This window comes from Notolepis coatsorum (assembly GCF_963971535.1).
Source record: "Notolepis coatsorum genome assembly, chromosome: 7".
NCBI lineage: Eukaryota > Metazoa > Chordata > Actinopteri > Aulopiformes > Paralepididae > Notolepis > Notolepis coatsorum.
The window spans coordinates 45,783,182-45,810,504 of NC_140171.1; the positions used below are offsets into that span (position 1 = coordinate 45,783,182).

General features: G+C 45.4%; 2 protein-coding genes across 3 annotated transcripts in view; both read right to left on the bottom strand.

The window, feature by feature from the left end:
* LOC311231641 (uncharacterized protein) overlaps nt 1–18,435 on the bottom strand; it is a gene marked incomplete at its 3' end in the record, with an annotated part of 46,000 nt that extends 27,565 nt beyond the window's left edge. The window contains exons 1-2 of the mRNA XM_084318269.1: nt 18,320–18,435; nt 14,020–14,357 (exon numbers count right to left, since the gene is read on the bottom strand). Of these exons, the coding sequence (XP_084174395.1) occupies nt 14,020–14,355 (336 nt within the window). The 5' untranslated portion in view covers nt 14,356–14,357; nt 18,320–18,435. The remainder of the gene's footprint in view (nt 1–14,019; nt 14,358–18,319) is intronic.
* A 2,493-nt stretch (nt 18,436–20,928) lies between these two features.
* On the bottom strand, nt 20,929–26,802 carry hmgxb4b (HMG box domain containing 4b). 2 transcript variants are annotated; one of them, XM_084318111.1, is made up of 7 exons: nt 26,556–26,802; nt 24,103–24,254; nt 23,550–23,592; nt 22,855–22,976; nt 21,489–21,818; nt 21,180–21,302; nt 20,929–21,052 (listed from the first exon to the last, which is right to left on the bottom strand). In XM_084318111.1, exons 1-7 carry the CDS (start codon nt 26,632–26,634, stop codon nt 21,008–21,010), a joined length of 894 nt encoding a protein of 297 aa, XP_084174237.1. In that variant the 5' UTR covers nt 26,635–26,802; the 3' UTR covers nt 20,929–21,007. The 2 variants fall into 2 exon arrangements, with proteins under 2 accessions (XP_084174237.1, XP_084174238.1); XM_084318112.1 differs by lacking the exon at nt 21,489–21,818.
* Nucleotides 26,803–27,323: the final 521 nt, after the last annotated feature.

The following is a 27,323-nucleotide window of genomic DNA, read 5'->3' on the forward strand; positions in this document are numbered from 1 at the left end:
CCAGAGAATAGCCGAACGGCAACCTCTGGTACTCGTACGCTACGCCCTGAAACAGGAACCGTAGGAACTTCCTGTGAGGAGGGAAAATCAGTTCTGAACGGTCTCGCTACAATCAACCGATTGAACGCGGACAGATCCAGTATAGGTCTGACCCCCCCTGTTTTCTTGGGTACCAGAAAATAACGGGAGTAGACGCCCGACATCGCGTCCTCTCTCGGAACCACGACGACGGCCTGCTTCGCCAACAGAGATTGGATCTCGTCGGCCAGGGCTGTCACTGCTTCTGACCCTGACAATAGGGTCGGCACCAAACCTGAGAACGGAGGGTGGGGTTGTGCGAACTGCAAAACAAGCCCCTCCCTCAACGTTCTCTCTATCCACCCCTCCAAACGGCATTCTTGTCGCCATATGTGAAAATAATCCCACAGCGCACCCGCCGTCAACTGACGCTGGGCCGCAAGGAACAGTAGATAGTTGGCCCGGTCCCTCCCGCTGTGCGACGCACCCAAGGGGGGACCCCGACAGAAAGGGCCGGTTTGATACGGGAGAAGCTGTCATCAAACTGGTTGACACACACCCCCCCCCCTGAACACCCCTCTAGCGCATGCTGAGGAGTTGTTCCGCAGCTAGACACGCAAGGCATGAGGACCCCATGGGCTCCTACACGGCGAAGCCCTGCAGTGATATTGCTACCACCCAAATCACGCTCGCCTCTTCTTTGCAGACCACTGCCGCTCTCACAGGAGTGGGAGGCATCAGCGCGATACCCCGCCTGGCGAAGGCGAGGCCGGGGTAACCCTTGCTGTACATTCAACAGAAGAGGTCTCGAGTCCCCCTGCTGACCACCGTAGCTAGTGGCAGCTGTAACACCAGGCTCATCCATCACACAACGTGTGGTGCAGGAGCCACGTGACAGCACAACATTCTCACGGACAGACCCAGGCTCAGCCATCAACTGGGTGTCAGCCCCTGTCCCCATGAGAAGTGAAGAATGGGGCCGCATGCGCTTCAAAGAAGGTTCGCCGCCCGCAGCCAAAGGAGAACGATCAGAGCCCCGCTTCCGTGGGTAACAGAGAGAGGATTGAACGGGGAGCGGGCTGCTTGCGGCAAAGTGACGATGGCTTGTTTTATCCAAGCCGAATTCACCCAAAATGGCCGATCCCTCGGCCGCCAAGGCTGTCGGCCTTGTGGAACCCTGTTGACTCTCCGCCCAGGGCACCACTGGCGGGGGAAACATGGCCGCCTGTCGAGGATCTCGCTACAGTCGTTGACGAGACCGTGCTCCCACCTCTGGCTGCACAGCGTGAGGCGGCGTAGGACCCAGATCAACAACCGCCTGCGCCTCCACAGAGCGACCAAAAAGACTTTCCGTGGAAAAAGGAGTCGTGAGGAGAGAAAACCTATCCTCTTCCCCAAGAGGAGACTGCTCCAACCAAACATGCCTAACAACAAACGTTGATAGCATCCTAATCCTCCCCGCAGTTATAGCTTGCGACTGAGTCAAGATCTCTATAACACCACAAACATGCAACATGTTTACAATGTCGGCTGGACCCATAGCCCTACTACCTGACGCCAATGTGGATAGGAAACTAGCCAGCTGAGCCATAACACTGGCCGTTGCTACAAACCATCCTGCAGCAGTATACCACTCATCCGTCCATACTGCCACCCTCCGAGCCGATTCGCTCTCAAGCATCGGCCGGGTGGGACATCGTTCATCCCCGCCGGGGCACAGGAACAAAGCTACCTGGCTACGTAGCCACGGTACACCCGGCCTGCACCCTGTTGTTAGCCCGTTTACCCGTAAAAAAGGTAAATAGGACTCAGTGAAACCCCCCACATTAGCAACCGACTGACCTTCATCAATGAAGCGGGCAAGAGGAGGGAAAAGCGCAATGTCCCGCGGCGGGGATTATTAGAACAATGACCCATTTCAGCGTCAACATTAGCATTAGCAGTAGTAGCATTAGTAGCATTAGCGTTAGCAGCGTGCTCCAGGATCGCCAGGAAAACGTCCACTGCAGTGGAACGTTCACCAAGCCACCCCGGCCCTGGCGCCGAAACATACTCCACAGCATTACCAATACCAACATTGATGTAACTATGGCGCGACCCCGGTCAGTCGCCTTTGGTTTAGCTCCGCGACGATTGTGCACATTTTTAGCTATTATGTTTGTTTTTTCGACTTTTTTTATTAAAACATCACTGGCGGGTATGTCATACGACCGCCAGACACTTATGGACCTAAACTCCGGACTCAAAGAGGAGTTGGTAGACACTTTATGCCCAGAATGGCTAACAGAAATCAAGCGGGAGAACGACAACAAAGGAAACGGCAGAAAGAAGCATAGAGGTAGACGAGGCGGTATCAGACTTAGATTAAAAAGATCTGCTTACCGTCCAGCAATTCCATCCATCTTTCTGGCGAATGCACGTTCGTTGGAGGGAAGGATGGACGACTTGAGAGCGAGGGTCCGATTCCAACGGGAGATGAGAGACGTTAACGTCATGTGTTTCACTGAGACATGGCTCAAGCCAGCGACGCCGGACAACAGCGTCTCTCCATCGGACAATTTCACCGTCCTGAGAGCAGATCGCACGGCAGCCTCTGGGAAGAGCATCGGAGGTGGGGTCTGCATCCTCACGAACAATCTCTGGGTTAATCCCAAGGAAGTACATGTCCTCTCAAGTTCATGCTCCCCAGATATGGAACATCTCCAGATCCTGTGTCGCCCGTATCACCTACCCCGTGAGTTTACCGCGGTCATTTTATCCGTCGTGTATATTCACCCACAGGCAAATACTGGCAAAGCGCTGGGGGAATTACACGACTACATCAACAAACAGCAGATCAAGCACCCAGAAGCCGCGACGATAGTGACTGGTGACTTCAATCAGGCAAACCTGAAAAAAGTGATGCCGACCTTTTTTCAGCACATCGCCTGCTCCACAAGAGGGGGGAACACACTCGACCACTGCTACACCCCGTTCAGAGCTGCCTACAAGGCTGTAGCGGCTCCGCCACTGATGGGCTCTACAAGCGCGAGCGATCACGACTCCATTTTTTTAATTCCAGCATACAAACAAAGATCGCGTGACGTCGTCGTGTCACGTGAGACAAAAAAGTGGTCTGACGAATCAGAGACCGATCTCTGTGACGCGTTCGCGGATACAGACTGGGACATGTTTAAAGGAAGCGCCAGTGACGTCAGCGAGTACGCTGATACCGTTGTTTGTTACATAGCAACAGTGGTAGACGGCATTGTCCTCACAAAGAAGGCGCGGGTTTTCCCAAACCAGAAACCTTGGGTGGACAGCACTATAAGAACAGCCCTAAACTCACGCACCACGGCTTATAACCTGGGCAGAGAGTCAGGAAATATGGAAGAGTACAAGGCTTCAGTCTACACTCTGCGCAAGGCTGTTAAACTTGCTAAGAGGACATATGCTGAGAAACTGGAGACACAAATGGCACAAAACGACACAAGAGGCTTGTGGAGGGGACTGAAGACAATAACTGACTACAAAGTCAGCGCCCCCTCAATGGGGAGCGACGACGCCTCTCTAGCGGACAAACTCAACTCCTTCTACGCTCGGTTCGGTGTAGACAGTGTCGCCGCTAGCCCTCTGGCTAGTGACGTCACTGGCGCACCGGCTGTTGTGGATGGGGGGGGGCAACCGCGGGGGGGCGGGGGCGCTCTCTCGTTGTCGGAACACAGTGTGAGAAGAGCATTTATGCAGGTGAACACCAGGAAGGCTGCAGGCCCAGATGGTATAACAGGACGCATACTTAAGTCCTGTGCAAACCAGCTTGCCCCGGTGTTCACCGCCATATTTAATCAATCCCTGGCGGAGTCAGTAGTCCCTGCCTGCTTCAAGATGTCTACCATCATCCCTGTACCGAAGAAACCCTCCCCAACATGTCCAAATGATTACAGACCGGTGGCACTCACCTCTGTGGTCATGAAATGTTTCGAGAGGCTGGTCAAGGACCACATTTGTGCCTCTCTCCCCAGTGATATGGACCCTATGCAATTTGCATACAGGACAAACAGGTCCACTGATGACGCAGTCTCCCAGGTACTGCACAGCACTCTCTCCCACCTTGACCGTCAGAAGGGGGGCTATGTGAGACTGTTGTTCATTGACTACAGCTCAGCGTTCAACACCATAGTCCCCACCAGACTGGTGGACAAGCTGATCGAGCTAGGCCTGAGCTCCGCCCTGAGCGCCTGGGTACTGGACTTTCTGAGTGAAAGACCCCAGGCGGTCAGGGTGGGGGGTCAGACCTCCAACACCATCACCCTGAGCATCGGGTCCCCCCAGGGCTGTGTTCTAAGCCCCCTGCTGTACTCACTCTACACACACGACTGTGCGGCCAAGTTCAGCTCCAACTCCATTGTGAAGTTCGCCGACGACACGTGGTGGTGGGGCTGATCTCGGACAACGACGAGAAGGCCTACCGAGAGGAGGTTGAGGTACTGGAACGTTGGTGCCAGGACAACAGCCTGCTCCTGAACATTGGTAAAACCAAGGAGCTGATCGTGGATTATAGGAGAGGACAGCAGGAGACACACACACCACTGACGATTAACGGGGCTACCGTGGACAGGGTGAGCAGCTTCAAGTACCTGGGGGTCCACATCTCAGAGGACCTGACATGGTCAACACACATAAACACAGTAGTAAAGAAAGCGAAGCAGCGCCTCTACCACCTGAGACAGTTAAGGAAGTTCAGAGTATCGGGGAAGATACTCCAGTCCTTCTACTCAGGAGCTGTAGAGAGCATCTTGACCGGAAACATCACTGCCTGGTATGGGAACAGCACGGCACAGGACAAGAAGGCCCTACAGAGTGTGGTGCGCTCAGCCGAGCGTACCACGGGTATTGCGCTACCTCCCCTGCAGGCTCTATACAACAAGAGGTGCAAATCCAGAGCCTGCAGGATAATGAAAGACCCCCACCACCCCAATAACAGCCTGTTCCAGCTGCTGAGGTCAGGCAGACGCCTGCGAACTCCAGCTACTAGGACGGAGAGGCTTAGGCTAAGCTTCTTCCCCCAGGCCATCAGAGCCTTGAACAATGAACATTGAGAGACACAGAAACTGAACTATCCACACACAAGCACATACACGACACGCACGCTGAGCACGCTCACACACTAGCAGCCACTTTAACACTCATGCCGCACACACGCACACTTATGGCCAGAGGAAAGGCCACTTAAAGTAGTATAGCATCAGGAACAGTGTATTGCACTACTAAAGCTACCTAGCATGTCCTATATGCTCTGTAAATACTAATGTACAGATACCGAGATGGCACACCATGTACCTGTTTATTGCACTGTTTTATTGGATTCTATTAATATGTTGTACCACTGTATTTTATTGGATTCTATTATATGTTGTACCACTGTATTGCACATCGTCGCGGGCAAGACCAGCCGCATTTCATTGTATACCTGTATGCCGTGACAATTAAAACTCTTGACTTGACTTGACTTGACTTGATGCCTGATGACACAGGGCCTACCTTTGTACAAGCCGGCTCGATAGCCAAACCTTGTACGCTGCCCCTTGGTCTGCTGCCGTCAGACGAGGAAACATCAACACAGGCCCGACATGTCGCTGAAACATGCCTCGAAGATGCCAGGGGTAAGCAAACCTCCGGTAAGCTTTCAACATTACGCAAATTCTCTTTTCATAACAACTAGTTAACATAAGGTGTACTGCATCCGTTATGATGGAAACGAAAATAGAGGAAGAGTGTTTGGTGACCAGGCCCACTGTCTTATAGGCTACGCCTCCATAGGGGCGGGACCCGGCAGGTGTACGTGTTTTTTTTCGTACAATAGGTACATGAGATGAGGTATCTCGATAGGCTTTAAGAGCGGGACGCGATGGCCAAGTACGATAATATAACCTAAAAACCAGATTTACAAACATAAACATAAAGACAGAAAACACGCTCATCACAGACAAACTGGATGTGGCCAAATACCTAAACATATTCTTTACAAACATAGTCACAACACTGGTTAATAAACTACCCTCCCACTCAGGGCATTATGGGGTAGAACACATAGTAGCATACTACAAAAACCTAGGGATCCGGAAAGACGACTTCAAACTGGAAATGGTAACAACAGATGAGGTACTCAAAAAACTGAGTGCCCTCCAACCTAACAAGGCCACTGGCCATGACAACATCCCCTCCAAATTCCTCAGAGACTCAGCAGCCGCCATTACCCCAGTCATCACACACATAATAAACCTCTCCATAAAACAGGGACACGTCCCCAAGGACTTCAAAATTGCGAGAGTGACCTCCCTGCACAAAAAGGGCAGCAAATTAGACCCAGGCAACTACCGCCCTGTTTCTATTCTTACCTCCATCTCAAAAGTCATGGAAAAAAAATTCTACGAACAGGTTGAAAAGTACCTAGCGGAAAATTATCTAATCTACGAATTCCAATCTGGCTTCAGAACATCCCACTCCACTGACACATGCCTTCTCTATTTGAACGACCACATCAAACAAGAGGTGGATGCGGGCAAATACTGCGGCATGGTTGGTCATGCTGGACCTACAAAAGGCCTTCGACACTGTCAATCACTCCATTCTGATTGACAAGCTAAAAGCAATTGGTTTTGATAGTCTATCAGTGAGCTGGATGCAATCCTACCTTGAGGGGAGAGAACAGATGGTGGAGGTAAACGGTACACTACACGACTAAGGTACCCATGTACATGTCAAAATACTTCCCAAAGGTCAGTGAATACCACAACCCGAACACCAGAGGGAGCTCCACAAATCATGTTAAACCCAGATTCGGCTCAAACAAGGGACTAAACACGTTTCGCAATTATGCTACATCAATGTGGAATGCCCTACCCAAAGCTGTAAAGGAATGTGAATCACTACCCACTTTCAAAACCACTCTCAAAGAGCACCTACGGGAGACTGCAATTCGAAACTGGCGCCTGTAAATGTCCTAACCAAACCCCCTCCAATGTACAGTAAATGTCCTAACCCAATAATACACGAGACCCTCTTCTTGGGACCAAGTAAGGTTTCGTCGATATTCCAATGTACAGTTTCCACCACCCCGCCTACCCAACCCCCCCACCCCCCACCCCACCCACCGACCCACCCCACCCACCCACCCACCCACCCAACCACCTCCAATGTACACCCCCCCCACCCCACCTCACCTACCCAACTTCCTCCAATGTACAGTTTCTACGTCAAATGTATATACTCTCTTTTTTAGATGCTTTTTGTATCACAAACAGTACTGTATTTGTAAATCTGGTATGTCATAAATGTATAGATGTAGCAGTACTGTCTATCTGTATGTCATGTATGTCATATATGTTATGATGGATTGAAAATGGGGGACCCTAATGTAAACAAGACGAAAGTCTTTCTCTGGTCTGCATCCCCTTAACAATTGTGTGTATTGAGCTGTACTGTATTGTACCCATTCTGCAATCTGTTAATAACATTTTCAATCAATCAATCAATCAATTGGCTATCTGGCTGTGTTATTCGCCTAGCTAACCGGCACATCCGCTTCCATTCATTGTGCTAAGCTAGGCTAATAACAATGGATAAGTCAGCCAGATAGCTCTACAGAACGAGTCAATGAATGAATCACGCTAGAAATACATAACGCCTACATGCTGGCTATGTGTGTGTTTGTGTGTCTGTGGATTCAGTAGGAAGCTATCTGGCTGCGTTATTCGCCTAGCTAACCGGCACATCCGCTTCCATTCATTGTGCTAAGCTAGGCTAATAACAATGGATAAGTCAGCCAGATAGCTCTACACAGAACGAGTCAATGAATCACTGTACATATTGATACTACAACTATGTACATACATCTGATTAGCACTACACCCAGTAGTACTCAATTTATATATTTGATTATAGTTAGTTGTACAGTACATCTTCTCTGTTCGCACAACATAAAAAAAAATTTGATGACAGAGGGGGCTGTGGTACATGACTGAGAGGGGGCTGGTACATGACTGAGAGGGGGCTGGCTGGTACATGACTGGGAGGGGGCTGGCTGGTACATGACTGAGAGGGGGCTGGTACATGACTGAGAGGGGGCTGGCTGGTACATGACTTGAGAGGGGGCTGTGGTACATGACTGAGAGGGGGCTGGCTGGTACATGACTGAGAGGGGGCTGGTATATGACTGAGTGGAGGCTGGGTACATTCCAGAAGGCAGCTTGGTGCATTGTGGCTGGTGACAGATGAGCTCCAACAGGAGATGGAGTCCATCACTTGCATTATGTATGGCCATGGTCGGATGAAGTCAGTTGATGCTGTGCGGGCCAAGATGCTGCAGAAAATGGTGGGTCTTGATAAAGTCCTGGATGCAAAATCCAAAGTAGACCTTGAATGCCTGCCTCTTCTCAAGGTCTGTCTCATCCCACATGTACAGCGAGTCAACTTCAGAGTTGCCTGCTACAAAAGAGCAGACCAGCCAATATTTGAGAGGCCCAAACCCTATGATCAGGATATGGGCTGGGAGAAGATGATGGATGAGGGGGTGTTAGAGCTTGTCTGGACAGTTGGACCCATCATCCCTCCTTCTCTTGTCGAGGTACTGGCCCAGAAAGCGGTGTGCAAACAATGTGGTACATGACTGAGATGGGGCTGGTGGTACATGACTGAGAGGGGGCTGTGGTACATGACTGAGAGGGGGCTGGTGGTACATGCCTGAGAGGGGGCTGGTGGTACATGACTGAGAGGGGGCTGGTACACATGACTGAGAGGGGGCTGGTACATGACTGAGAGGGGGCTGTGGTACACATGACTGAGAGGGGGCTGGTATACATGCCTGAGATGGGGCTGGTACACGACAGAGGGGGCTGGTAGATGTGAGGGGGCTGGTAGATGACTGAGAGGGGGCTGGTATACATGACTGAGAGGGGGCTGGTAGATGACTGAGAGGGGGCTGGTATACATGACTGAGAGGGGGCTGGTACACATGACTGAGAGGGGGCTGGTGGTACATGACTGAGAGGGGGCTGGTACATGACTGAGAGGGGGCTGGTATACAGGACTGAGAGGGGGCTGGCTGGTACATGACTGAGAGGGGGCTAGCTGATACTACATGACTGAGAGGGGGCTGGTACATGACTGAGAGGGGGCTGGCTGGTACATGACTGGGAGGGGGCTGGCTGGTACATGACTGAGAGGGGGCTGGTACATGACTGAGAGGGGGCTGGCTGGTACATGACTGAGAGGGGGCTGGTACATGACTGAGTGGAGGCTGGGTACATTCCAGAAGGCAGTCAGCTTGGTGCATTATGGCTGGTGACAGATGAGCTCCAACAGGAGATGGAGTCCATCACTTGCATTATGTATGGCCATGGTCGGATGAAGTCAGTTGATGCTGTGCGGGCCAAGATGCTGCAGAAAATGGTGGGTCTTGATAAAGTCCTGGATGCAAAATCCAAAGTAGACCTTGAACGCCTGCCTCTTCTCAAGGTCTGTCTCATCCCACATGTACAGCGAGTCAACTTCAGAGTTGCCTGCTACAAAAGAGCAGACCAGCCAATATTTGAGAGGCCCAAACCCTATGATCAGGATATGGGCTGGGAGAAGATGATGGATGAGGGGGTGTTAGAGCTTGTCTGGACAGTTGGACCCATCATCCCTCCTTCTCTTGTCGAGGTACTGGCCGAGAAAGCGGAGTCAGAAGAGCAAGAAGCTCTTAATAAGGAGGCAGATTATGCTAAACGTAACGTGGATGAGGAAGATGGAGAGTATGAGTGTGATGAGGAAGAGGATGAGATGAAGATTGGAGAGATAGACTTTGACGATCTCTTTGGTGATGATGATGATGATGATGATGATGATGATGATGATGATGATTAGTTTAGTTTTGAATGTTGTGCGAACAGAGAAGATGTACTGTAATAGTACTTTGTTTGAACCTTAACAAAACATATTTCACTGGATTTCAAATTGCATAGGAAATTGTGTTAATTTGTCTATGTAGGACGACTAAGTCTGTTCACATTAGTCTTCCACTTTTGGCCTTGTTTACACAAAATCTACAATATTTAGGGCATAACTACGGAAGCGTATTGCTGCCACACCAGAAACAGAAAGAAAAATATCCGTATCACGTTATAACGTGATAACTTCTTGTTTTAACATAAAAGTTTCACGTTATAACGTGATAACTTCTTATTTTAACATAAAACGTTTCACGTTATAAGGTGATATTTAAAAAAAAAAAAATTTATTTATCTTTTTCCCCCTCCATTTTCCTCCGATTTTCTCCCATCCCAATGTTAGTCGTATGCCAATTCCCAATCCCCTTCCTGGTCGCTGCGCACTTACCCCCCACAGTCAGATCATCTGGGAGAGTGGAGGCTATCACGTGCTTCCTCCGACACACGTCCAGCCAATCAACCGCTTCTTTTCACCTGGCAGCGCGGATTCTCATCGAGAGGGCGTAGCGTGTGGAAGGATCACACTATCCCACTCAAGTCCTATCCGCGCTTAGCAGGCGCCCCGACCGAACTGTAGGAGTCGCTGTTTACAACGACCCGGACCCACCCCGCCAGCTTCTCCCACCCTCTAATACTGCCAATTGTATTAGTGTGAACGGCCAGCCAAGCTGGTGACAACCCCGGAGCTGTGAATCCAGCTCACAGCTCTGGGGTTGGTGACGAACGCAATCTCCGCTACGCCACCTAACCGCCTCGATAACTTCTTGTTTTAACATAAAACGTTTCACGTTATAACGAGAAAATCATGTTTGAATAAGGAAACGATGTGCGCCGTCTGCGAGACCGGAACATTTAGGAATTATGGCTCGTGTACATGATTTGATTAAATTCTACTTCATGCTTGGGTTGAGACATGGCGAGATTATGCTATTATTGAGCACGGTGGATGATATTGTGATGTACGGATGCGTATTGCTGCCACACCAGAAACAGAAAAAAATATCCGTATGGCAGAATTCAGTACTGTATCTACAAAAACGTCTGTTTAATCATCTTCCCTTTATTCATTTGCTTAGATTTTTCAGGTCTGGTCAATTTTAGCATGGTGTTATTCACAGTCAAAGATAAAAAAATAAATAAAAATTGAATTGAATTGATATTCTCATTTGGTCAATACATTCCCTGAGATCCATAGATGTCCCTAGAATCAGATACCAAGAACATGCAAATGGACCATTTAAAAGAAAAAGTCTGTAAATGTTTATTCTACGTTTTTATGGAATGAATGAGATTTAAAAAAATAAAATAAAAAAAGAAATAAATAAATACAATTCATAATTTTTTTATTTTATTAATTGAGTTAATTAATAACGAGATACTTTGCTGTGTAATTAATTAATCTAATTAACGCGATAAACTGACAGCCCTAGTTTTAACATAAAAGTTTCACGTTATAACGTGATAACTTCTTGTTTTAACATAAAACGTTTCACGTTATAACGTGATAACTTCTTGTTTTAACATAAAACGTTTCACGGTATAACGTGAAAATCATGTTTGAATAAGGAAACGATGTGCGCCGTCTGCATGATTTTTTTCGTAGCCGTTGTAACGGCCAAAATGGATTTAATGTGCAGTGGATTTATGTGACCAGGGGGTGGCGCTTCTTTTATTTAAGCGTCAGGTACACCTGTATGAGGAGGAGTTTTGACCCGGAAAGGGCAATGGTTTTTGACCGCACGCACGACGCAACAGGCAGGTTAACGCAGGTCACAGGTCGCTGTTTGAACACGCCACAGGGCGAAATGTTTGTAGGCAATTAGGTATTGTATTAATTATTATTTAATCAGTTTAAGGAACAAAAGCGAAGATATCCTGTTTGCACGGTGAAGCAAATAAATATAATTTTCAAAGTAAAGCTGCCTGCATTGTATCATTGGGACAAGGACTGTTTGGTATCAGATCAGACAAATAGAACGGCGCGTCAGCCAAGTCCATCTACGGGATCAAATTGTTCAGTAGCTCCGTATAAGACGGGAGCTCCTTTAATAGCCGTAGTTTGCGAAGACGCTCTCTGATTGGCTAGCCCGCGTACAGCGAAGACCCTCTCTGATTGGTTTAGCTCCGACGGGCTCTGGGATAGAAATGTCCGCCTTGTACACACAAGATTGTTTGCACATTACATATATATTCTCCTAGAATACATATTTATGGACCACCAGCCCTGATTCCAAACTCTAAGCATAACCCACTTCGAAAGAGGGCCAAAGCATAACCACATTGAAGCAGAGAATATATATGTAATAATGTGCGTCAGACATTTCTATCCCAGAGCCAGATTAATTCTTCCTTCTGTACAGCCCCATGCATTTTAACACCCCTCTAGTGTACGCATACTCATCACAATATCATCCACCGTGCTCAATAATAGCATAATCTCGCCATGTCTCAACCCAAGCATGAAGTAGAATTTAATCAAATCATGTACACAAGCCATACTTCCTAAATGTTCCGGTCTCGCAGACGGCGAGACCGTCTGATTTTCACGTTATAATGTGAAACGTTTTATGTTAAAACAAGAAGTTATCACATTATAACGTGAAACGTTTTATGTTAAAACAAGAAGTTATCACGTTATAATGTGAAACTTTATGTTAAAACAAGAAGTTATCACGTTATAACGTGATACGGATATTTTTTTTCTGTTTCTGGTGTGGCAGCAATACGCTTCCGTAGAGATGTGATCTAAACATTTTCAGATTTTTTTGCATTTTCTTGTCCTGAAATAGAATCAAGATGTGTTTTAATCTTAAAAATAACAATTTTACTGAATTCCTTGGGTCAATATTGTTTGGGGAAATGTTTTAATTTGTCTCTAGGCTATATGTTGTGCTGTTTTCTTTTTCTTATTTTTCAGGTTTTCGTTCAGGATAGGTGTAATAAAGGGTTAAAAATAAACCCCATGGGACATTATTTCAACCTGTTACCTGTTAAAATCTTAAAATAGACACTTCAAGGATTAAGAAAAAACAGGTAGCGGGAAAAATTCCAGACACTGCAGGTGGACCTATGTTTCCATCTAGACTGCAAAGCTCACCCCAGACACTCAGGGCTGGCTCCTCCTCCTCACAGACACTCAGGTCTGGCTCCTCAGACACTCATGTCTGGCTCCTCCTCACTGAGCCCCAGACACTCAGGTCTGGCTCCTCCTCCCAGACACTCAGGTCTGGCTCCTCCTCACCGAGCCCCAGACACTCAGGTCTGGCTCCTCCTCCCAGACACTCAGGTCTGGCTCCTCCTCCCAGACACTCAGGTCTGGCTCCTCCTCCCAGACACTCAGGTCTGGCTCCTCCTCCCAGACACTCAGGTCTGGCTCCTCCTCCCAGACACTCAGGTCTGGCTCCTCCTCACCGAGCCCCAGAGACTCAGGTCTGGCTCCTCCTCACCGAGCCCCAGACAAAGCTGAAAACTATGGGGGAACGTGCCTTTTCAGCACTGGGCCCACGACTGTGCAATCAGCTCCCAGAAACAATTAGGGCCTCAGACTCCATTATGGTAAATCAAAACTGATTTACACAGTGCTTTTCTCTAAGGTCCCAATGTGTCTTACTCATGTGCTTTCCTTGGTCATTCTATTGTTATAATTGATCTGCTTTTTAATGTTTTATTATGATGTATATTTTTATTTAGTATGCCATGTTAAAGCACCATGAGATTACATACAAAGTGTGGTCTATAAATAAAGATTCTGTACTCTTATCACTGGACTATCTTGTATTTTGTAATTTTTTATATTATATTGTATTTATATTTTATTATAGTGTATCTATAGTGTATACTGTAGATACTGGACTGTATAGGACCGTGAAGCTATGTATCCCCCACCCTGTATCCCCCCCCCCCCCCCATGCTGCTTTGACACCCGAATTTCCCCAAGGGGATTAATAAAGGATCATCTTATCTTATCTTATTCATGACCTGGAATATGAATAGTCAGGCCATATGAATATGCACAAAGTACAAAACTACTGACCTCTGTGAACTGGCAAACAGGCACCAGCAGCAGGAATACATGTGGGCCGGGGGCCGTCAGCACTAGCGCCTGCTCAGTCTCCTTCCTCACATCGGCCTCCAAGTGGCCGCCGCTCCAGTACCAGCGTGGGGTCTCCACCAGAGTCAGCTTCCTGCCCTCACACGTGCCCTTTCTGAGTTGGCAGCTTCTGGAGGAGTCAGGAGGGGAGACGGAGGAATGCTGCCCCAGAATGGTGTCTCCCGACGAGGTCTTCCCACAGCCGATAGTCCCCAGCAGGACTAACCGCAGCTCTGGTGACGTGGAGCCACGGCGGCTCCCTCTGAAGTATGTACTCATACCTGGAGGGAGAGAGAGGAAGAGAGAGAGAGAGGGAGAGAGAGAAAGAGAGAGAGAGGGAGAGAGAGAAAGAGAGAGTGAGATAGAGAGCGAAAGAGAGAGTGAAATAGAGAGAGAGAGAGAGTGAAAGAGAGAGAGAGAGAGAGGGAGAGAGTGAAAGAGAGAAAGAGAGAGAAAGAGAGTGAAAGAGTGAAAGTAGAGAACAATCTTTCAATGTGTTTGAAAAACCGTAAAGCAACTGCTTTCGTTCTGAGTTGACTGAATTACCAAAAAAACAGACACTATACCTACAGTACAGTACATCATGTGAAAAACTCACTTTTTGTAAGCGGATACGGACCACTAGCCTAGCTGTGGACAAAAATCTTCTCTCCTGGAGTTTTAAGCGACAGTATAAGCGACAGTGGTCCGTATCTGCTTCCATTCATTTGTGCTAAGCTAGGCTAGCTTGCAGCCGGATAGCTTTCTACTGAACGCATAGAAAGGAAATTGGTATCTATCTTCTTTAGCCCCTTTCGGGACTGTGATGAACGCCAATATTAAGATTTTTTATAAACTGGTCAATGCGGCTAAAAACGGCTTTGGGTGCCTGATGCGCCTGCGCTATCACACCGTGTTGACCAGTTTATTAAAATTATTTAAAATGTTTATTAGCAACGCCGAGCTTTCAAACCCTAGCGTTTGTCTGTCCGAAACCCTTGTGCAACTGTGAGTACCTTTGAAATGTCTTTGCGACACCTGTACGACAAGGGTTTTGATAGAGAAAAGCGAGACACACTTAATTGGAGGATTTTTCAATGGTCGTATAAGGGACGGTGTATTCACTCGTCCAACCATGTTGGCATGCATCACAGTCCCGAAAGGGGCTACATCTTCTTGTAAGTAACGATTTGGTTCATGTCTATCTATATATCAATCTACATGTATGTTGAGAGTAGTATAGTGCCATATGACCAGGTATGGTATGAGGAAATAAAATGGTACATCTTTCTTTTGAAAACCCAACAGTGACATCGGACTAGCTCTTGCATGCTAGGCTAAGCTATCTTGGTACATTCCCTTTCTTGCGTTAAGTTAACATCATCACACAGCCAGACATGTTACAACGCACAATACAGGTGCACAGCGTTGGGGAACAGGAGCAGCTCATTTGCATTTAAAGGTACAGACTACAGAAACAAACAGCCCATTGAGAACAGGACTTTAACAGAGGGGTATAGTGGCATGCTTTTTTATTATTATACTTCTTTTAATTTTTTTGCAAGAAACTTCAAAGACATGTTTAGGGGACCTCAAGGACCAATATTAACTTGTTGAAAGGACTACAATATGGGACCTTTAACTAAAGCAGATAGTAGATTATAGGAAGCACAAGGAATGAATGTGTCTTCAGTCAGAGGCTTGTCTCAAATGGTAAATAGACTGCATTTATACAGTATAGCGCTTTTATCCAAAGCGCTTTACAACTTATGCCTCACATTCACCCATTCACTCACACATATACCCACACCAACGGCAGAGGCAACGATGCAAGGTGCCAACCTGCTCATCGGGAGCAATTAGGGGTTAAGGACACTTCTGACATGCTGCCCGGGAGGAGCCAGAATTGAACCAGGAACCATCCGATTACCAGACGACTGCTGTACCTCCTGAGCCACTGTCGCCACAGCTGTCTCACACACCCAGCTCCTGGTAAACCACTGTGAGGATGAATCCACATGAAAGAACGTGTGTTTTGAGGTAAAACACACAAAATACTGGGGAAAAACTGTGCATCTTCCCTGGTGTGCATGAGGGAACAGGGATAATTGGTAATAACCATGTTCCTGTTGAGACACGCCTTTTCTCCATTTCCCTCTTCCTCCATCCATTTACATGTATATGAGTGAACTGTTTGCCACACTGCCAGTCCAGTCCAACTACATTCTACCTTGACCAGTGTACAGTACTGTCTGTAGGCCTACTGATACACACACACACCCCCATAACACATACAACCAAACATTTACACACATCCAAAATATGGAACATAGACCATTGCAAATGGTATTGTGTAGGCCTACATTGCAAAGCGTGTTGAATTTCTTGAAGCCTACACTTTCTCATCATGTGTGAAATTGAAATAGTGTGTACTCACTTGACTACTGATAGGGCAGTGGAAACTCACATGGCATATGGCATAGAAAAAGTATTTAAAGATAGAAAGAAATGTGACTTAACACCATTACCACCATTGTAAAAGCTGCAAGGCCGATATTTGCATTCATTACATATGCAGTTTTTGTAAATATTCGTATAAATATAAATGTAGGTGTTCATCTTGTGTCTCATCTGTCCTTTCTTATTGTATATGTGGACTATAATATAACAGATTGCACACACATGTCAAATGTCAATAAATGACACTCCCACAGGAGAATCATTGTTCCACACAAGTACAACCTCTTATGTCCGACTTTTATTTGTAGATTTTAGTTCAGCATTTAATACGGTAGAGCTGCACCTTTTTAATTGAGAAGTTGAATGGGCTTAATGACCACCCTCTCATTATAAAATGGTATCATTCCTTTTTAACTAACCATACACAGCGGGTCAGTGTTAACGGCACTCTTTCAGAATCTAGAACCCTGAGCACTGGAGCTTCCCAGGGTATAGTAAGTTCCCCTGAGCACTGGAGCTCCCCAGGGTATATAGTAAGTTCCCCTGTGCTTTTTACCTTATATACGAACGAGTGCAGAAGCATCTATCCTAACAACCACATCATTAAATGTTCTGATGACACTGCCATTTTAGCTCTAATTAAGAATGACAGTGACCTATCTGACTATTATTCTGAAATCCTGTGGTTTGTAAATTGGTGGGACAATAACTGTCTGGTTTTAAATGTTAAGAAGAATGAGGAGATGGTGTTCGACCCCAGAGGTGTTGGGGACCACAGGCCTGTGGTCATCCACAAACAGTCCATCTCACAGGTCTCTTCATATAAATATCTTGGGATTTGTGTTGGTAACTCATTAACCTGGAACACCCATGTAGACAGCCTGTGTAGCAGACTACAACGACTGCACTTTCTACACCGCCTTAAGAGTTTATGGTGTAAATCAAAAATGAATGTTACTTTTTACCAGTCTGTATTAGAGTCTCATCAGATACGGTATTACAGCTTGGTTTGGTAACCTGTCTGTACAACTAAAAGTCCAAACTGGTATGTCTGATGCAGACATTTCATAGGGGTGAAAGGTCACCCATCCCTGCAGTCTATTTTTGAACAGGCTAATAGAATTGTCTCGGACCCCTCCCATGTTTTACATGCCGCGTATGAGCTACTGCCCTCTGGGAGGTTTAGAGTTCCACGCTCTAGACTAAACAGGTTAAAAAAATTCCTTTATTCCGCTTTCAGTTCAACTTTAGCGCCAGATAAATGGCCAGCAATTATCGAATAATCAATATTTGGTCATAATATTAGCGATAATCGATATTTGGTCATTCTATATATATATGTGGTGTACTTTTTTGTATATTTTATATTGTTTATCTTTTTTGTTTGGAGTCAGTTGCGTCATGTCTGTATGTGTGTTTGTGGCTGCAGTGTGGGTGTAAGCCCAATACAAGACAAATTTCCCAGCTGATGGGACAATAAAGTGACTATTGACTTGAAGTGCACATAGAATGGATGGAGCATTGTCTATTTAGGATCATTGGTGTGAAAGCTGTCAAGAATGCTCTGATGTAAATACAGAGGGAGCTAAACGGATGGGGCAGTGAGAACTCATGACATAATGCGCCAAAACAGCAGTCCTAGACATGCAAACATTTGGTGTAACTGCACTGACCGTGTGGTGGTAGTCACATGACAGTCAATGACGCCACACAGCTGAATCACTGAAAAAACAACCACTGATTTTGATAATTTAGAGATGAATCATAAGCATTATTCAACCTATATGAGTTGGCGCACACTTACCCAAAAGTCTTCGTCGTAGTCCGTGTGTATCCTTCTGTTGCGCCAGCCTTTATTGGAGTTTAATCATGTCTCTCCTTCAAGAAACTTCCTGCAGCTTAGGCAGCTCAGAAGCGCTCTCATTCCATCACACCCCTCCTTCAGTTTAAATGCATTTATAGGTGTGTCTCTCAGTTGCAGGGCGTTACCCGTCTGTCCACTACTCTTGTTTCTATCGCTGTCAATCACACTAAAGTACGTACTGATCTTTTTCTGTGTGCACTCATCCGTCTACACAGGTTACTAGGCATTCCATGCGAGGGTGGAGATATCACATGGAACAAGTGTGACTCACTCAATCTCACAAACCACTCCCTCGTGGTGGTAAGAGTTCATGGGAGTGCCTTAGAGCAAGACATTCACTCTCAAGCTCAGGTACACCTCGAGGGTGCTGGGTAATTTAATTTGTTAGACTAGAAGTCTTTATTTGTCATGCAGTTTTAACACACACACACGCGAGATGGGCGACCCACAGGAACACACACACACACATGCACTGAGTCGCCGATGAAATGTCTCTCTGCACTTTTCCCATCCCGTTGTCCTTCCCCCCATGGGCAGCCGGGAGCAGATAGAGCGTCAACGTGAGCCGCGCCCCGGGGACCAATCCAAGTGCTCCTGTCCGTCTTCGTCAAGGACGCCACAGCGTTAGCGATCTGTTGTGCATGTTTTTACATTGGGTTTATCTTATCGGGGGGGGGAACCCTTGCAAGCACGGGGAGAACATGCAAACTCCACACAGAAAGGCCTGGGAGATACCCCACCTGAGTACCTGGCATCATGGAAACCTGGTCCCTGGTCCAGGGAATCGAACCCTGGACCTTCTTGATGTGAGGCGACAGTGTTAACCACTACACCACCTTGCCGCATGCATCAAGATGAGAGGGCCCTGTGGTGCCAGGAGAACAGCCTCTCCCTGAACGTCAGCAAAACCAAATAAATTATTGTGGATTTTAGGAGGTCGGGGCTAGGGACTCTCAGCATATACGGGGCACCGGTCGAGAGAGTGAACAGCTTCAAGTACCTCGGAGTCCACATATCCGAGGACTTGACATGGACCACACACATTGACAGTGTAGTGAAGAAGGCACGGCAGTGCCTCTTCTTCCTTAGGCGCCTAAGGAAGTTCAAAGTGAGTCAGAAGATCCTTAAGAACTTCTCCTCATGCACAATAGAGAGCATCCTGACTGGTAACATCACCTCCTGGTTTGGGAATAGCACCGCACACGACTGCAGCAGACTGCAGAGTGGCCCGATCAGCCGAATGCACAATTGGAGGTGGGCTTCCCCCTCTCCGACATTTACACCAAGCGTGTACTTTATACGTGACAAATAAAAGCAAACTTGAAAACTTGAGATGCCTGGCGACACATTAATCTGAACATCGAAATGGAAGATGCAGAATAAAGAATACCCATTTAATGTAGGATAACAATACCATTCTGTAAATAGAGATTTACAGAAAAGTGTGTAACTCCATAACAAAGATAATTCATACATTTCCTCTACTAAATCATAAGACCATATCTTACAAAATCATATGAATCATGATATACTCATTGGGTTTATACAATAATCTCCTGCAAATAATCCCTACATGTTATACTTCTTACTGCAGACACTGACCACACATATATAATATTGAAATACATTATGAAAATAGAGGTGGCCAAGTGGCGCAGTGGGCAAGGCGCTCGCCACTAACGCAGGAGACGCTGGGTTCGAGCCCAGCTCTCTGCGTTGCTACCAGCTTGGCTGGTCGTTCATACTAACACAATTGGCAGTGTTAGGGGTGGGAAAGCTGGTGGGTGGGGATTGGACGTTGTGGACAGCGACTCCTACAGGTAGAAAAGACAATAAATCTAAGCCTGGAAAATAAGCCAGCTGTGATTCAAGGTTTACATTTTTTTTTAAAGATATGCTCATGGTACACCTTGAGGTTGCTGGGTATATACTGTATCAAGGCGCCTGGCAACACCTTCCTCTGAACCTTCATCTGAACATCTAAATGGAAGACGCATAAAGAATACCGACACAGTTTAATCAGGAATGAGTCACCTGCATAGAGAAAGTGAAAGTGAGATTACACAAGTCATAAAAGGAAGCTTGCCGTGTTGCACCTCAACATTCTTCCCCTGCATCTAATTAAATAACCTTCATTCTTTACAGTTGTCTATCAAGCTCCTCAGAACATGACTGCTAGCCAGGGATCGCTGTCAACATGTTTGTTCCGCATTACCTCTCTTGAACTCTTAATCTTAACGAAAGTTATTTTTGCGGTTACTGAAATAATTCTGAAATCGAAAGTGTTGTTCACCAGCCATGGTTTAAAAGGAAAGATAAGAGTATAGAGTATAGGGATGAGTACAGTATAGGGCATTGTGTCAAAGAAAGATAAATGAAAATGTAAGTCTGCATACAGTATAATGAACGAGTTATTTTTATTAAACAAACGTGAACAAACAAACTTCTATCTTACACATTCAACACAAAGTTGTAGAAATGTAGATTGCTAAGTGGAAAAAAACACTGATCAATTCCTTCAGTTTTTTTTTTTTTAATAAACAAAAATGGCCATGGCTCATCTTTTCACAAAGAGTTCAAATGATAGTGTCTTCCAAAATGCTGTGCGTTGTAACGTGTCTTCATCATTCACAAGCCAGGCATCACATAGGCAATGTTGTCCAGAGTGTTGGCCTTAAGAAGAAGCAAGAAGCCAATGAATATGGGCACGAATTACATACATAATACAATGGTGTGTGTGTGTGTGTGTGTGTGTGTGTGTGTGTGTGTGTGTGTGTGTGTGTGTGTGTGTGTGTCTCACCAGTGCATCTTGAGGACACGTCCTGAGCTCTGGTAGTTGTGAGGTGAGGCTGACTAGGGGAGCCAAGGCACACAGGAGAGAGTCCAGGAGAAGAGACAGACTACCAGACACTGTAACCATCGTCTACAGTGAGAGAGAGAGAAAAGGAGAGGGGGGGGAATTTACAGAAAAGTGTGTAACTCCATAAAAGTATTTATACATGCGCTACATACTCCTGTAATTCCTCTAATAAATCAGAAGACCATATTTTAGAAATCATATGAAACAAAAGAAAATATGCCATTTTTGTGCTGTTTTGATTCTGCTCACCCTAGTCCCTTGGAGCCTGTGGCCAATGAGGGTCAGGGATTCCCCCAGGAGGTGCAGATGAGCGGCAGCATCGATAGGACCCAGGGCATGACAGGATGGAGCCCTGAATCTAGACCTGGGGATGTCTGTGGCTGAACAGGTGGGACTAATGCTAGGGCTTGTGGGACTAGCGATGGATGAATCTAAACTAGGTATACAGGATATCACTGGACAAGCCAACGGGTTCACTGAACTGGCAATGGAGGCAACGGGACTATCCACAGAGGACTCAACCGCATAGTCTTTGTAATTTAGATATATCCAGTACTCTGGAATGGAGTCCTGTCCTGCCTGGGAGGAACAGAAAGGTGAATAGCATAGTATAGACCTGGGGAGTGAGGTTCCACTGTGATTTCCCCCTTTGCAGCTGCCCAGTGAAGCTCAAAACATCAGTACTTATGGCCATACCATATTGTAAGTCCATAATCTTTGACTGGCAGTGATTTCATTCCTTCACTGTTAAAAACAATAAAAGTTAAATGTTTTAACTTAAATTGTATTTTATAGCGTAATCTTTACTCCTTTCCATGTTAACTACTACATTACCCATAAGCCTTGCCAATCTTCGAAATGTAGTTCATTGTGCATTTTCGGTGCATTTAGTACACAGTCTTGTACCCATGACCTTTTGAAAAAGATATCTTAAATTTCCAAACACGGGTCTCATTTAATTATTCTAAACTCTGCCCCCATCAAATGTAAGACCAACTGAATTAGTGGAACCATATCAACCCAGTTACTCTGAGAAACTCCAATGGTAAAAGACCATAGGCAATAATGAGTCCGTAACCAAGCGGGTCTATCACATGACTTCCCCAGGTCTATAAGCAATAATTAAAACAGAAGACGAAGGTTGCTGAGGTTATTCAATAATTATTGATCAATGCTGCCCTCTGCTGTCGGAATTGAACCCAACAGGTGTCCTTCTGCACCAATCCAAATATTTACATTTAGTCATTTAGCTGACGCTTTTATCCAAAGCGACTTACAAGTTCTGTACAACAAGTCATCAGGAAGGGTACAACTCTATCAGCTGAGTAACAATGTTCATCAAAGTGTTGCGTGTTACAGTGTAGGTTAGTTTATTAGGACAAGTGCATGACAGTAAGGTTAGTTAGGGTTAGTTATTTTTATTTAATCACAAAATATTCACAAAACATTGAGAGCCCAGATTGATTTAGTGTTTTGTGGATGATATCCCAGGCAGTCTAGAACTGAACATTAAATAAATGTTAATCTTCTCTGTGTATGATGTATTATGGATAACAAAATAAAACATTTCCAGACAAACATCATCTAACTGACAGTATTGCTTCTTTTTCCTCACCTCTTCTCTTATTTCCCTATCCCTCCATCCAGCTGGTTGTACATAGATCTGATAGGCTGGCAGGGCACCAGGGGAACCTACTTGGTTGTTTGCCAAGCTGTGTTGGTAGAAATGATGGTTACCTGGGCAGAAAGGACAGGGCAGAGTAAAGCAGTGATGTAGTCAGGGGCATATAGCAGGCATAGGCCCACCTGTCCGCCAGATCACCACAGACGCATCATTTTACAACCAAGGTGACCAGCTGCCTCTAGACCACTGAAGCATGGTTCCCATGAAAATACATTAAAGTTTAAAGTAATATAATAATAATAACTTTATTTGTATAGCACTTTTCATACAGAGGTTGCAGTTCAAAGTGCTTCACAACAGTAAAAAATACAGGCATAAGCGAGCATAAAAAGATAGACAGGTAGAATCACAGTGTTTCACATTAGGATCTAGCATCCCAATAGGCTCTCCGCTTATAGTTTTCAGTAACACAAATAGTAAAAATAGTTTAAAATGATTCAGTTTAAAAATAGTAAAAAAATTATAAAATAGAACGGACATAAAAAATACAGGCATGAGCGAGCATAGCAAGATATGGCAAATCACAGTGTTTCACATTTGGATCTAGCATCCTAATAGGCTCTCTATTCAGTAATACTCCTAATATAACCTGAATGAGTTCTATTATGAGTCAAAATGTTCCTTACCAGAGTGTCTCCTTTTCTTGTTGTGCGATATGGCCATTTGGTTCTTAAGAAATGGTAAAGGGTAACAATTCTACATCAAGAAATTATATTATAATAACACTAAATATATTTATATGAATACATTGATTATAATTTCACCAACCAGATTAACCAGGGGTGTGATTATGGGACAGAGGGTCCTTGTATGATGCAGGTTGGATGACTCAGGGCTCCAGTAGTGATGTACGTTTGTTATTAGTATACTCTATGGACATGATGATGATGTTTTACTGCGGGTCCAGATTTGCTGATATGGGTTTGACACTAGCTCTGTTCTGTGAAGCGTGATGCGAGTCTGTGTGTGGGAGACTCTGAATGCTGTTTGAATTCTGGGACCATAGGTGAGTCAGTAAATTGATGTCTTCAGATACATTCTAGGAGGTATATATTTGAACTGAATCCAAAAGAGATGGGAATTAATTTAACTAATTTGACTAATGGACTGGGCTAGACTGACACCAAAGAGTTAACATTATCTATCTGTTAACCACCACTGCATATCTGATCTGCATACCACTTTGTGAAGTCTATTGGTGCTGTATTCCTCAACATCTAGCTCTGGCTCATCCAGCTCCTCCATTTCACTTAAGAAGTCTTTATAGGATCTTTTTCTCTCTCTCTGACTGCACCCGTCCACCAGACCAGCTTCTGCATCCATCTTCACACCTGGGCATGGGTAAATACAGTTGTCCTTTAGGCGTTAGGTCTTTATAAACGCTGTAGCAGCAAAACCAAAACCATCATCACCACAAAGGATCAGCGTAACAAGCAATTATGCAAAATAAGGTAGCCTACTGTACTGTATGGGCTACTTTAGATGGTATATAGACATTCTATGTCAGGGGCTATATGCTACTATCATATCCTATCATATTAAAGAGGTCTACCAAATAAAAACAACTTTTAGTAAACAAGCTACAGTAGCTACTAATTCAATAGGCGTGCACACGCACTGTGCTTGCAACAACCAGCGCCACACCACAGTCCTGCTGATTCACTGGGGAATGAATGAATGAATGAATGAATGAATGAATGAATGAATGAATGAAAACTTTATTTAACAGATTGCAGAATGGGTACAATACAGTACGGCTCAATACACACAATTGTTAAGGGGATGCAGACCTGAGAAAGACGTTTGTCTTGTTTCCATCAGGGTCCCCCATTTTCAATTCATATAGACATTTATGGCATAGGGACATATAGGTATTTAGTACTGATACATTTGTGACATAAACGGTATTCAAATATACAGTACTGTTACCCCTAGATCCTGACAGAGTATATACATATGATGGGGAGGGGACTGTACATTAGGAGGGGGTGGGTGGATGGGAGAGAGATATACATACGGCGGGGAAGGAATATATATATGCGGTGGGGAGGAGACTGTCTATTAGGAGGTGGTGGGGGTTTTGGGCATTTACGGTGGCCAGTTTCGAATTGCAGCCTCCCGTAGGTGCTCTTTAAGAGCGGTTTTGAATGTGGGTAGGGATTCACATTCCTTTACAGCTTTAGGTAGGGCGTTCCACATTGATGTGGCATAATTGCAAAACGTATTTAGTCCCTTGTTTGAGCCGAATCTGGGTTTAACATGATTTGTTGAGCTTCCTCTGGTGTAGTGGTTGTGGTATTCACTGACCTTTGGGAAGTATTTTGACATGTACATGGGTACCTTAGTCGTATAGTGTATCTTGTAGACCAGGCCCATTGCAAGTTGCTGTACTCTGTCGTCTACTAAGCCATCCTAGTTTGTCAAAGTGGGCAGGGGTGAGGTGGGTTCTGGGGGTAAGGTCAAGTAGTAGTCTGACCAGTTTGTTTTGTGATGTTTGTAATTTTGTTTTAAGCGCCTTTGAGGTGCTTTGGTACCATGAGGTGCACGCATAGTTGTAGTACCCTTGAATGAGTGCTCCTGCCTGCCAGAGTCTTCAGGGTATTCTTGTTTACCAGAGAGGAGATCCGGTACAAGAATCTAGTTCGTTTGGTTGACTTTTTTTATTACATTGGATGCCATTTTGTCACAGGAAAGATTTGCCTCTAGGATGGAACCCAGGTAGGTAATTTCGTCTTTCCTTGTGACAATATTGTCACCCACTGCAACTGAGAAGCCGTCGGTCTTGCTGAGTTTGTTATTTGAACCGAAGAGAATGGACTCTGTTTTGCCCATGTGTAATGATAGTTTGTTATCAGCAAGCCATATGCAGATTTTGCCTAGTTCCGAGCTGAGGGTTTTTTCAACCTGCAACTTGTTCTTGTCAGAGACTCAGACCAGCAGGGCTGAGTCGTCCGATAAACAGGAACAAGTTGCAGTCACAGGCTGACGACATGTCATTTGCATAAATTAGGAAGAGTAGCGGTCCTAGTATGCTTCCTTGTGGAACACCACAGCTCACTGTGAGGGGGGGGGGGGATAGAGTACCGAGTACCGTTTACCTCTACCATCTGTTCTCTCCCCTCCAGGTAGGATTGCATCCAGCTCACTGATAAACTATCAAAACCAATTGCTTTTAGCTTGTCAATCAGAATGGAGTGATTGACAGTGTCGAAGGCCTTTTGTAGGTCCAGCATGACCATGCCGCAGTATTTGCCCGCGTCCACCTCTTGTTTGATGTGGCCGTTCAAATAGAGGAGGCATGTGTCAGTGGAGTGGGACGTTCTGAAGCCAGATTGGAATTCGTAGATTAGATTTTTTTCCGCCAGGTACTTTTCGACCTGTTCGAAGACTATTTTCTCCATGACTTTCGAGATGGAGGTAAGAGGGAGCCATCGGGGCAGTGGGTCCTTCAAAACGGCATTTGTATTTCGGGAGTAAGTTAACACGTTTGCATAGAGCTTAAAACGTTCCCTTTCGTAGGGAGCTGTACTGTATTGTACCCATTTTGCAATCTGTTCATACAATTTTCAATCAATCAATCAATCAATCAATCAATCAAGGCCTACAGTATGATCACAAACAGGTTTACGCACCGCCGGTCGCCATGTAGTTAGATGTCCACGGGCCGCGGCGGCAGCAGTAATGGAGCTCGTCCAGGAGGTTCCAGGTCATGGCTAGAAGTAGCTGGTAAACCCAACCTGCACTCTGCTGCTCTACCTGTAGGCTACTGCGCTGCTGCTCAACAGCGTAGTGTGTGAGGTTGGGTGAAAATACCTTGTTATGCCAGAAAACAAATGCTCGCCAATTGGGCGTGACGTAATTGTAAAGATGTGAAATTACGTCGTTGATTTAGTTTCTACACTACATTGGTGCAATGTTTATAATCCCAGCACTGTTTGCCATAATATGGCGTTTCCTCTAACGGAGCTACGTAATCTGACACGTGATTGCATTTGCAGGTGATTTGTCATCATGCACAAATTAAATGACCAGCAGGACATTTCAAAACCCTCGTGTAGGCAACTAGGCATGGCAGGTCACCTGCAAATGCAATCACATGACAGATCGCATAGCTCAGTTTGAGGGAAATATTTGTAATATTTAAAAAAAAATATATATATATATTTTTTTTTTACAAACGATCGAGTGAATAATTGCAACTTTGCGCCATTGGCGCGACCAAGGTAGTGTAGTAACAAAGCCAACTAATTTCACATCTTTACATTACATTACATTTGTTTTAATTACATCACAATTGCAAAATGCCACGTCCTCCCTTATTTATGGCCAAGTATCTTTCTCACTGTTGTTTAGTATTTACTCATAATCAGAACTTTGGCCTTGATATGGAGAGTAATTGT